The sequence below is a fragment of the Dictyostelium discoideum genome (assembly GCF_000004695.1).
Source record: "Dictyostelium discoideum AX4 chromosome 2 chromosome, whole genome shotgun sequence".
In the NCBI taxonomy this organism is placed as follows: domain Eukaryota; phylum Evosea; class Eumycetozoa; order Dictyosteliales; family Dictyosteliaceae; genus Dictyostelium; species Dictyostelium discoideum.
In genome coordinates, this window is record NC_007088.5 from 2,953,702 (window position 1) to 2,965,674 (window position 11,973).

General features: G+C 22.9%; 5 protein-coding genes across 5 annotated transcripts in view; 1 reads left to right on the plus strand and 4 right to left on the minus strand.

Moving 5' to 3' along the window:
- Nucleotides 1-64: 64 nt before the first annotated feature.
- Nucleotides 65-522, minus strand: DDB_G0273455 (hypothetical protein; the record flags this gene model as incomplete). Its single annotated transcript, XM_639507.1, has 3 exons — nt 65-105; nt 156-162; nt 427-522. The coding sequence occupies 3 exons, from the start codon at nt 520-522 to the stop codon at nt 65-67; spliced, it is 144 nt and encodes a 47-aa protein (XP_644599.1).
- A 997-nt stretch (nt 523-1,519) lies between these two features.
- DDB_G0273419 (hypothetical protein) lies at nt 1,520-5,507 on the plus strand (the record flags this gene model as incomplete). Its single annotated transcript, XM_639508.1, has 7 exons — nt 1,520-1,769; nt 1,927-2,282; nt 2,559-3,123; nt 3,354-4,676; nt 4,779-4,984; nt 5,062-5,174; nt 5,297-5,507. The coding sequence occupies 7 exons, from the start codon at nt 1,520-1,522 to the stop codon at nt 5,505-5,507; spliced, it is 3,024 nt and encodes a 1,007-aa protein (XP_644600.1).
- A 237-nt stretch (nt 5,508-5,744) lies between these two features.
- Nucleotides 5,745-7,412, minus strand: DDB_G0273483 (hypothetical protein; the record flags this gene model as incomplete). The annotated part of the gene is made up of 5 exons (XM_639509.1): nt 5,745-6,005; nt 6,182-6,514; nt 6,664-6,741; nt 7,081-7,198; nt 7,315-7,412. 5 exons carry the CDS (start codon nt 7,410-7,412, stop codon nt 5,745-5,747), a joined length of 888 nt encoding a protein of 295 aa, XP_644601.1.
- A 648-nt stretch (nt 7,413-8,060) lies between these two features.
- Nucleotides 8,061-9,791, minus strand: mip1-1 (MEK1 interacting protein 1; the record flags this gene model as incomplete). The annotated part of the gene is made up of 2 exons (XM_639510.1): nt 8,061-9,060; nt 9,133-9,791. The coding sequence occupies 2 exons, from the start codon at nt 9,789-9,791 to the stop codon at nt 8,061-8,063; spliced, it is 1,659 nt and encodes a 552-aa protein (XP_644602.1).
- Nucleotides 9,792-10,672: 881 nt separating this feature from the next.
- The window catches only part of carA-1 (G-protein-coupled receptor), a gene marked incomplete at both ends in the record, with an annotated part of 1,322 nt that continues 21 nt past the window's right edge, over nt 10,673-11,973 (minus strand). The window contains 2 exons of the mRNA XM_639511.1: nt 10,673-11,550; nt 11,694-11,973. The exon at nt 11,694-11,973 is cut by the window's right edge and continues 21 nt beyond it. Coding sequence (XP_644603.1) covers nt 10,673-11,550; nt 11,694-11,973 — 1,158 coding nt within the window. The remainder of the gene's footprint in view (nt 11,551-11,693) is intronic.

Consider the following 11,973-nt stretch of genomic DNA (forward strand, 5'->3'; position numbering starts at 1 on the left):
TAAATCTAAAATTTAATCTTAAACAAAAGAAAAAAAAGTGGTTGGAAAATTTTTTTTAATTTATTTATTTGTTTAAAGAATAAAACAAATATATTATTTTTATTTCTTTTTTAAAAAAAAAAAAAAAAAAAAAAAAATTAAAATAATCTTTTAACTATAGTACTCAAATAAATAAAAAAATAAATAAAAAGTCATAAAAGAATAAAATTAAGGTTTGGAGAAAAAAAAAAAAAAAAAAAAAAATTTATTTATTTTTTTATTTATTTATTTTACAACCAATTATAACCACCATTAGATTTAAAAATTTTTTAATAAAAATTATAATATTTATTAACTTTTTGATTTATTTGAAATCAATGATTATTAATATAAATATAGCACCATTAACCACTTATCCCACAATAAAATAAAATATAAAAACTAAACCATGTAATCTTTATTTCCATCTCTATCAATTGCGATAGATAAATCTGATTGAGTTTTTTTTTTTTTTTTTTTTTGTTTTTTTTTTCCTTTTTTCATTTTCTTTTTTTTATTAAAAAGGTGAAGACGGTAATACCAATAAAAGCAATTGTAAGTTTTTTGTAAATAAGATAAATTATATATAATTAACAATTATTTAATATTTTTTTAAAGATACAAAATGGTGCATGTATTACCATTTTTATTTAATTTATTTTATTTTTTTTTTATTTTATTTTATTTTTTATGAACCTAGTGCGTGTGTGTATGTGTGTGGTTATTAATTTGATATAACCCACCCAGAATATCTAAATAAGCCAGTTGTTTTACCTTTTCTTTTTTTAATTTCCTTTTTATTTTTTTTAAATTTTTCATTTTTCATTTTCGAAATGACTTTCCCACATTATCTTATTTTTTTTTCCATTATTTTTTTTATTTGCAAATAAAATTTTTTTTTTTTTTTTTTTTTTTTTAATTTTTTTTATTTTTTTTTTATTTTTTTGGTATTTTTTTTTTTGTATAAAATTCACCTCTTTCATATTCTCTCCTCTGCAATATAAATTTTTTGTTTAACAAATTTTTTTTTTTTTTAATGTTTTTTTAAATATTAATTATAATTTTAATTTAAAATAGAAAATAAAAAATTAAAAAAAAAAAAAAAAAAAAAAAACGCACATTTTACTTTTGCACAAATTAAAAAGGAAAAAAAAAAAAAAAAAAAAAAAAAAAAAGAAGAAAAAGAAATCAATTAAACAATACATTTCGCAATATTTATTATAATTGTAATATTACATTAACAAAAGATAAAGTAGAGGGAAATAAAGGATATAAATAGAAAAAGAAGGAGAAGAAGTGGTGCGTAGTTAAATTATTATTATAATTTTATATTATAATAAAAAGATAATTTATTTATTGGTCATAATAATTTTACTTTTAATATAATAACTTTTATAATTAAAAAAAAAAAAAAAAAAAAAAAAACAAAAACAAAAAAGTATATATTAAATAAATTTAAAAAAACACGCGTGTATATCCCCATATATATATACGAAAAGAAATGAGAAATATTAAACACATCCAACTTAAGGATATGGAAGAGATTGACGAAAATGATGAAGAATTTGAAATTGATGGTGATGATATTAGACCAAGAAAAAAATCAGAATTCCAATCAACTCAAAATAAATCTACATTCAAAAGACTATTTGAATATTTAACTGAAACTAATTTTAAAAAATCACTACTTATCATTGCATTTTGTTCTTTCTTTATTATATTTACAATTACTGCATCATTAGCCACAAAAGGTAAAAAAAAAAAAAAAAATAACAAATAATATTTAAAAAAAAAAAAAAAAAATTTACTAATCATATGATTTTTAAATATTATTATTATTATGATTTTTAAAAATTACATTTATTTATTTTTATATTTATATTTTGAATTTAATTTTTAAATTTTAAGTTATTTCAGAGCAAATTATATATTCAAATATTAAATTACCAGGTAATGTTATACCAATTCATTATTTTACACATGTCGATATTAGAATGGAACCAAAATTTAATTTCAATGGTACAATTGTTTCAACATTGAATATTACAAGCGATAAAAATGATTTTATTGTGATTCATGCAGATGAAAGCACATTATCATTAAATAGTATTCACTTAGTATCAGTACCAAAATATAATAGTTCAAAACCGGTCAATAGTACCGATTTCGATTTGGAGTCATCTATCACTCCAACAAATAAAGTCTATAGTCCCGAAAATAGCTATTACATCTTATTTTTTAAGGATTTGAAAAAGTTTTTAGATGTATGTTATTTAAAAATTTTTTCAATTTCTTTTTTTCTTTTTTTTTTTTTTTTTTTTTTTTTTTTTTTTTTTTTTCAAAACTTGGATTTAATTTTAAATTTTTGATTTTTTTTTTTTTTTTTCAATTTTCCAGTTTTTTTTTTTTTTTTTTTTTTTTTTTTTTTAAAAAAATTTAGATTTAATTTATTAACTAATAATTACTTTATTATTAAAAAATAATTTAATAATTTAATAATTTAATAATTAAATAATATATTTATATTTTTATATATATAGAAAAATGGAAGTATTTTTAATTTATATATTAGTTATAATGGATCATTAGTTGATTCAGAAGGTACGAGTACATTAAGAGGATTATATTTATCATCATATAAGAATCCAAGTAATCATAGTGAATCAAAGTATTTAGCAGTAACACAATTTGAACCAGTTGATGCAAGATTATCATTTCCATGTTTTGATGAACCATCATTGAAAGCCAATTGGACAATTTGGATTACACATCCAAATAATTATAAAGCACTCTCAAATATGCCAGCCTATTTAGTGGAAGATAATAAGGTAGCCCATAAAACAACCACTCGATTCGATACTACCCCAAAGATGAGTAGTTATTTGGTTTGTATTGTAGTTCATCAATTTAGTAGTAAATCCGATTTCATTGACCGTAGAGGTAAAGAAGGTGCAACCTCTGTTCCATTGACAGTTTGGGCCGCCGATCATTTAATGGATACCGTTGATTTTTCATTGGATATGGCAAAGAAATCATTTGTATTCTTTGAAGATTATTTTGATATTCTTTATCCATTACCAAAGATGGATCTTGTAGCTATACCTGGTAAATTTTCTATTTTATTTTATTTTATTTTTTCCAATATTCAAATACTAATTTTTTCTTTTTTTTTTTTATTATTATTATTATTATTATTATTATTATTATTATTATTATTATTATTATTATTATTATTATTATTATTATTATTATTATTATTATTATTATTATTATTATTATTATTATTATTATTATTATTATTATTATGAAAATACTCTTTTATACTACTTGGGAAGATTTCGCTGCGGGTGCAATGGAGAATTTTGGTTTAATGACATTTAGAGAATCCGATCTACTATATAGTAATAAAACTTCAGATCAAGAGAATAAACAAAGAGTGGCAGAAGTGGTTTCACATGAGATTGCTCATCAATGGTTTGGTGATTTGGTCACAATGAAATGGTGGAATGATCTTTGGTTAAATGAAGGTTTTGCAACTTTTATGTCCTACAAGTGTATGCAAAAGGTATTGATTGATGAATTCGATAGTGAAGAGATCTTTCAATATAGTTCAAAACAACCTGGTCTAGATATTGATGCTTCACCATTCACTCATACAATCTCAAATAATTACACTGATCCATTGGATATTATGGCTTCATTCGATAGTGTAACCTATGATAAAGGTTCTTCAATTCTATTGATGTTGGAGGCAATGATTGATAGAGTTAAAGAGAATGCTTTTCGTGATGGTATTAGAAACTATTTGAAAAAGTATGCCTATGGAAATGCTGAAACCAATGATCTTTGGGAAATGTTGTATGACTCGATTGCACGTGACCCAATTATGGTAATACCTGACATTATGAATCAATGGACAACTTATCCAGGTTTTCCACAAATTAAAATCGATTCAATCGGTAACAATTCATATCGTATCACTCAATCTAAATTCACTCAACCAAATACAACTCGTCCAAGTGATTTCAATGCAAACTCTATTTGGTGGATGCCAATTAAAGTCATTGACAATTGTGAAAACACTGATGACCTTTACATCTCCAATAAATCCATTCAATATAAGGGTTGGAGTGATCAAGCTTGTGGTACCCCAGCAAAGGATAGTTTTATATTTGCAAACTCTGATGCCACTGGTTTCTATCGTACCCTCTATGATAGCTCAATCTTTGATAAGATTGTAAATAGACTCAATGAGAATGCCACTGAACATTTCACAACTCTACAAAGAATTTCTTTTGCTGATGATCTCTATGCATTCTCAAAGATTGGTGCAATTCCAACTTCTGTAGCTTTGAAAACTTTTTACTATACCACCGTCTCTGTTGAACCAAATTTCGTAGTTTGGAAAGATATCCTAAGTTTCCTTTCATTTGTTCACAATCGTTTAGAAACCGTTGTTCCATGTTATATTCAATACATTAAAAAAGCTCAATACATTTTCAATAAAGGCTTATTACCACTCATCAAACTTAATATTACTTCGGATGATGAACTCTCCTATAATCAATTGGAATTAAGAAAATCTGCCTTTTCAAAAGTAAACTCCTTATCAATTACTTCTTTAAGAATTCATCTTAATCAAATTTATTTAGATAATAGTAATTATAAATTTTTTTATTTTTTTATTTTTTATTTTCTAATAGAATCTTTTTTCTAATAATAATTGTTTTTTTTTTTTTATAAAAATTAAATAACTACAGTTGATACACCAGAAAATATTGATCCATCAATTAGAGCTCCATTATTCTCATCAATTATACAAAATGGTGATATTGAAGAATATGAATGGGTAGTTAATAGATTTGAAAATACAAATGCAATCAATGAAAGAATCGATGCTTTGAAAGCAATTTCCAATCCAAAGAATCCACAATTAATTAGAAATACTTTAAAAATGCTTTTAGATGTAATTATTTTAATTTTTAATTTTAATTTTTTAATTTTTTTTTTTTTTTTTTGCTAATCCTTTATAATTTAAATTAGGGTAAAATTAAAAGTCAAGACTTTTATATGGTTTTCTTGGAAATGTCATATTCACCATTTGCAAGAGAATTAGCTTGGAACTTTTTATTAGATAATTTTAATTTCATTTCAGAGTAATTATTATTATTATTATTATTTTAATTATTATTATTATTATTTTTATTATTTTTTATAATATTTTTCCAAGATTTTATTTGGTTTCTAATAAGTTTATTTTTATAAAAATAATAAATAGGAATTCAACACCAGGTGATATTGGTAAATATGTAACCTATTTTGCATCATCAATGGATTCCCAAGCAAAAATTGATCAAATTAAACAATTTTTCACAGATGCTCATCCAATCCCAGCCTCTTCGTTGGCAAATGCTATATCAAGTATTCAATACAATATGAATTGGTTAAAAAACCAAGCACCTGAACTTTGTAATTTTTTAAATAAATAATTATAATTTTAATAATTATAAATTCTATTTTTCTTTTTTTTATTTATGTTTAAATAAAAAAAAAAAGTAAAGTTATTTATAACTTTTTTAGTTTGATTTTTTTTTATTATCTTTTTTTTTTTTTTTATTAATCTTTTTTTTTTTTTTTTTTTTGTTTATTTTTTATTTTTTATTATATGTCATATTTTATTTGTTTTATAAATTATTTGGTATTAATTTTTTATTATTTTTTTTTTTTTAAAGTACTTTGCTCTTTGGTGCTTCGTATCTATCTGGAACTTGGAGATCAGAAATACAACAAATACCAGTGAATAAAATGGCTAATAAGATTGAGATAATCAAATAAGCAGAAAGGACTGGACCAGTAACATAAGTGAAATGTTGTTTAGTTGGTTCATTTGATCCTGAACTACTTGATCCACTACCTTGTTGGCTGGCTGAATTTAATGATGATGAACCATCTTGTAAAAATGATTGTTCAACTTGTTTGTTGAAAGTCTATTTTTTTAAAAAAAAAAATAAAGATGTTATTTACAATGTTAGTAATATTTCAGATATAAAGTTTACCTAATCTCACAATCAGGAGATAGAGAGAGAAGAAAGAAGAGAAAAAAAAAAAAAAAAAAAAAAAAAAAAAAAAAAAAAAAAAAAAAAAAAAAAAAAAAAAAACTTACAGCTTGAACATCAAATTCATGAGCAGAAGCAGCAGTAAAGAAAGAAACGAATGATGATTTTTCAACAACAGATTGGAATTGTTTGATGGTTGAGTCTTGATTTTGAGCGAGTAAAACAACTACGATATCAACAACTTTGTTTGATAAGGTTGGTTGAATTTTTGAGGCTTCTGATAATAAAATATTTTGGGCACCTTCAATTTCAAATTGGGTGTCAGATTCTTTGGCAACAAAAACTGATCCTTTGATACCTTTTAATTGTGATACAATATTTAAAACTCCAACTTCTGATGATGGAACGAAAATGTGTGATTTTGATTCTTCAACTGAATTCTAAATAATAAATAATATTAATATTAAAGGTTAAAGAATATTGATATGTTAAACATTTATCATTGATAATCCTTTGTCATTGATCAAATGACAGAATTAAAAATAATATTAAATGTTTCCACTAATCTATTTTATGATAATTATTTTACCTTTAAATTTTTAAATAAACCACCATTACTATTTGATGAATATGAATCAAAAACGGTTGAGAGTTGATCTGAACGAAGCTATTTAAATATAAAATAATTATAATTAGTAATCTTAAACCAAAGAGTTATCAATGTATGAATAAAGAAGTTGATTGATTGATTAATTATTACTATTATTTTAAAATAAATTATATTATTATTATTATTATTATTATTATTATTATTATTATTATTATTATTATTATTATTATTATTATTATTATTATTATTATTATTATTATTATTATTATTATTATTATTATTATTATTATTATTATTTTTGGAAATTATTATTAAAATCAAAATTAATGAAGGTGGGTTGTGATTTTTATTTATTATTATATATATAAAATATATATATTTGGATTGTATATATACTACTTTTGGTTCTACAAAAATTGTAAGAGTTTCAACGCTGTTTTCATTAATGATTGATTGAATAAGTGTTTTAAAGTGTTCTTGAGTATATTTGTTTACTGAATTGCTTGGGAATACACTAAAATTTTTAAAAAATAACAATTAGAAAAGAAAAAAAAAAAAAATAAATAAAAGAGAGAGAAAAAAAAAAAAAAAAAAAAAAAAAAAAGAAAAAAGTTATAAGTAAGTACTTACTTATCCTTTGAACTCCAACCTAAAATTGGAACATATGATGATAAAACAGCACCTAAAACAATATTTAATAAAAGGAAAATAATTGCTCCTTTATTCATTTTTTATTTTTTAATTAAAAAAAAATATATATATATAATTTTAAAGTAGTTTAAAGTGACTGGTTGTGTGCTGAGAAAAATAAATTGAAAAATTTTGAAAATAAAAAAAAAATTTGAAAAAAAAGAAATTTTTTTTTTTTTTTTTTTTTTTTTTTTTTTTTTTTAAAAAAAAAGATAATATATTGTGAAAAACGAAAAAAATTGATTAATTGTTTTTATTTTTTTTATTTTTTTATTTTTTTTTTTTTTTCCTTTTTTTTGTTTTATACTGGGACTTTGTGTTTTGATTAAAAAAAAAAAAAAAAAAAAGAAAAAAAGAAATAAAAATAGTCAAATGAAAAAAAACCAAAATTAAAATTTTAAAAATTATTTTCATTTTTTGGCCTGGTTATTTTTAACCAGGAAATTAAAAAAAAAAAATTAAATTAATTTTGGTTTTTAAATAGAAAAGATTTTTAATAAAAAAAAAAAAAAAAATAAAAAAAAAAAAAAATAAAAAAAAAGATTTGTTTGAAAAATTAGTAATAGCACCTTTTGTTTTACTATTGACTTTTATTTGGTTATTATTTTATTATTATTATTATTATTTTTTAAAAAATAATTATTATTTAGTTTAAATGTACAGAATGATAATATTGAGCTAGATTATTAAATATAAATAGGATGATAAGGTTTTTTTCCATGCAATTTTGCATTGCAGACCGGACAGCTTTTTTTCTTTTTTAAGGCATTGACGATACAATCAGAGCAAAATATATGCCCACAAAGAGTTGAGACATATGGCTTTGTATCTTCAAAACAAATTGGACATTCCAAATTTTTTGATTTTTTATCACCGCCATTGGATTGCGTATCAATTGCTTTCTTTGATTCATTTTCTTTTTCCATTTCTTTTTGAAGTTTCCAAAGTTCTGAATTTTCAGATATCGAGGATAATGATGAGTTACCTTGTTTTTCGAGTATATGAATTACCTCTGGTTTAGTTGTTTGGATGGATGCTGTTGCAGTAGTGTTGTTGTTATTGCTATTATTGTTATTTCTGACAGCTGAACGATTTGTGCCAACCAAAGATTGACGATTTGTTGGTCTAAAAAATGAGTCGTCGCTTGAGTCACTATTGCGGTCCCTACCACCAAACCCAAAACTAATGTCAATATTTTCATCAAAAAGATCCTCTGGACTAATTGGGAATTGATTTCTACGATCAAAGTGAACATCATCATCATCATCGTCTTCATCATCATCGTCTTCATCATCATCATCATCATCATCATCATCATCGTCATCGTCGGTATCAAAATTATGATAATGTTTTCTCTTTTTTAAACTATTACCACCATTACCATTATTACCAATAGGGCCATTTCCTACAGCACTACCACTATGATTATTAAAAATGTTTAATACTATTGGAAATTGTTGTTGAGATGGTGGTGGTGGTGGCTGATGTTGTGTTCTAGAATTAAAGAAACTATTATTTCTAAAAAAAGTAAAGTCATTCGCTTGTCTATTAAGGAATCTATTATTACTATTATTATTACTATTATTATTTCTATCATTATTATGATTATTATTATTATTAGCTAAACGTGTTGCTGTCAGTACTAAAACTGGTGATTGTGGTGGAGAAAGAGTAAGATCCACAACTCTGTCATATAAAAAAAAAAAAAAAATTAATAAATCAATGTCAACAAAAACCGTGGTGTATATTATAACTTACTCTTTATCTTGATTGTTGTTTTGGTTATTTACATTTGTGGTGGTGGTAGTGGTAGTTGTGGAAGTTTCAGTAGTTTCAGTATTTGAAATAGGTGTGGGTTTATCATTATCATTTTCACCATCATCATCTTCATCATCTTCATCATCATCACTCAAATCTATAATAACTACCTGTCTACTTGATTGGCGTTGATTCTGTTTTTCACCCTCTTTTTTGATATTAAGGTCTATTTGTTGTGATTGTTGTGATTGTTGTGATTGTTGTGATTGTTGTGATTGTTGTTCCTCTTCTTTATTTTGTTCTCCATTTTGTTGTTCATTTTCTTCATTATGTTGTTCATTTTCTCTATTTTCTTGTTTCTCCTCTACATTTTGCTTCACCTCTTCATTTTGTTTCTCCTCTTCATTTTGTTTCACCTCTTCATTTTGTTTCTCCTCTTCATTTTTTTTCTCCTCTTCATTTTGTTGTATTGGGTTCTTCACACCAAATGCGAAATCCTCTTGTGGGTTTTCATGTTGAACTAATTGAGAGGTACCATGAGCAATTGTTTTATTTTTATCATCTTTTTGTTGCTTATTTTCTTCATCTATCTGCCTATCCATCAATTCAAATATATCATTTAAAATTTCGGGTATATCTTGTGATGTTTGGCTGTCCATTTTATAATAATATTATTTTATTATTATTTAATATATACTTTTAATATTAGATGATATCTTTAATTCTGTATAACTTGTAAACTTGGTTTTTATAATTTGAAGGTGTGAAACATTTATTGTGTATATTTTTTTTTAATTTTTATCTTTTGAAATATCTCTTTGAAAAATTCAAGTTTGAAAAAATATGAGAAAAAAAAAAAAAAAAAAAAAAAAAAAAATTATTTTAAAAAAATTTTTTTTGTATTTATTTTTATTTTTATTTAATTTTTTTTTTTTTTATTTTTATTTTTTTTTATTTTTTTTTCTGACCCATAAATAGTAGTTCGATTTATTCCAAGCATTGTTGGAAGAAAGAAAAAAAAAAAAACAATAAAATAACCAACTTGGTTCATTTCCAATATTTTGAAAGTTTTTTTGATTATAAAAAAAAAAAAAAAAAAACCATAAATAAAGTTTAGTCCAACCACAAAATTTTTAATTAACAAAAACATAGCCCGGCTTTTAAAAGCCACAATTTATTACAAAAAAAAAAAAAAGACAGAAAATTAAAATATGGAAATTGTATTTTTTTTTAAAATTTTTTTGTTTTTTTATTTTTTTTATTTATTTATTTATTATATTAATAATAATTATTATTATTAATTTTATAAATTGGTAATTATAATAGTACATGGGTTTTTCTTTTTTTTTTTTTTTTTTTTTTTTTTTTCTTTTTTTTTTTTTTTTTTTTTTTTTTTTTTTTTAAATAAATTTATATTGTACAGAAGTTTAGGGAAAAAAATCACATCGTGAATTAATTTGTTTTTTAAATTTTTACAAATAATTAAATATATATACTTGGTTTTTTAATTTTTTTTTTTTTTTTCTTTTTTTTTTTATAATCAATTATTTCCTTGACCATTTGTTGAAGTGGAAATTTGAATATTTTGCATTTCAACAGTCTGTTTTTCTTCATCAGATGATGATAAAGAAGATGAAGATGAACCTTCATCATTATAATTTTGTTGTAAACCATAATTATTATTTAGATTTTGTTGATTATTTACCATATTTGGATGTCTTTCCAAAGAACATTGCTCCATATCGGAACTACATTGCACATCATCACCAGTTGGATGACCACCCATAGTTTTACCAGAAGTACCACGACTTGAACTATATGGTGATGGATTGTTATTGTTTTTATTCTTTTCCAATTTCTTTTGTACATCAGTAAAGTAACCAAAGAATGTGAAAACTGTTAAAATCTTTGCACCAAAATAACGCCACATTAATGGATTATTATAGATAAATGTGACAGATGCCCAAAAACCATGGGATACACTCAAATAGGTGTGGAGAATATTGAGTGCTGGTGGAAACATATTTAAACCATTTACAATACGATTAACAACTGCAAATACCCAACAAACAAGGAAAACTATGATATAGTTGATCAATTTGAATTGGTATGTTAAATGTTTCTCTTTATTATCACTAACACCATTATGAATAACAACATAGGTATAACGTGATGTTAAACCAACCAATACTGCTGAAATTGCCCAAATAAATAAGAATGGACCATAGAATAACCCAAATCTATATCCAGTGAAACTTACACCAATCCAACACCAATTACCAACAAATTGTACTGTATTTTTTGCCAACATAACAATTGTTGAAATTAATGGTAAACCCCAACATAATAAATAATAATATTTTTCAAATCTTTCTGGTTCTGGTTCTCTTTTTACAATTAACATATAAATACTAATTGCTAAAAAAAAAAATTTTTAAGAGAAAAAAAAAAAAAAAAAAAAAAAAAAAAAAATTAGCACATTTTCAAATAATCTGATCAAATCTTTTTTTAGATTTTTTTTTTTTTTTTTTTTTTTTTTTTTTAAAAAAATTTAAACTTACCAAGACATAAAGTCCACAACCAACATGCAAAACTACCATATGTAATTACAATTGCATATAAATAACAAGGGAAACCACCATTGACAGCTGTATTTGTTAAAGTTAAAATTGTTGAAGGAAAATCTTTACAAAAGGAGGTAGCACAAAAACATGCAATTACTTTTGTAACATGATTACGCAAAAGTTTTAATCTCCAAAAACCAATCAACACTGCCATACAACCCAACATTGAAGAAAAATCGGCAAATAATAATAAAACCAATGATGTTTCATTGGCTGG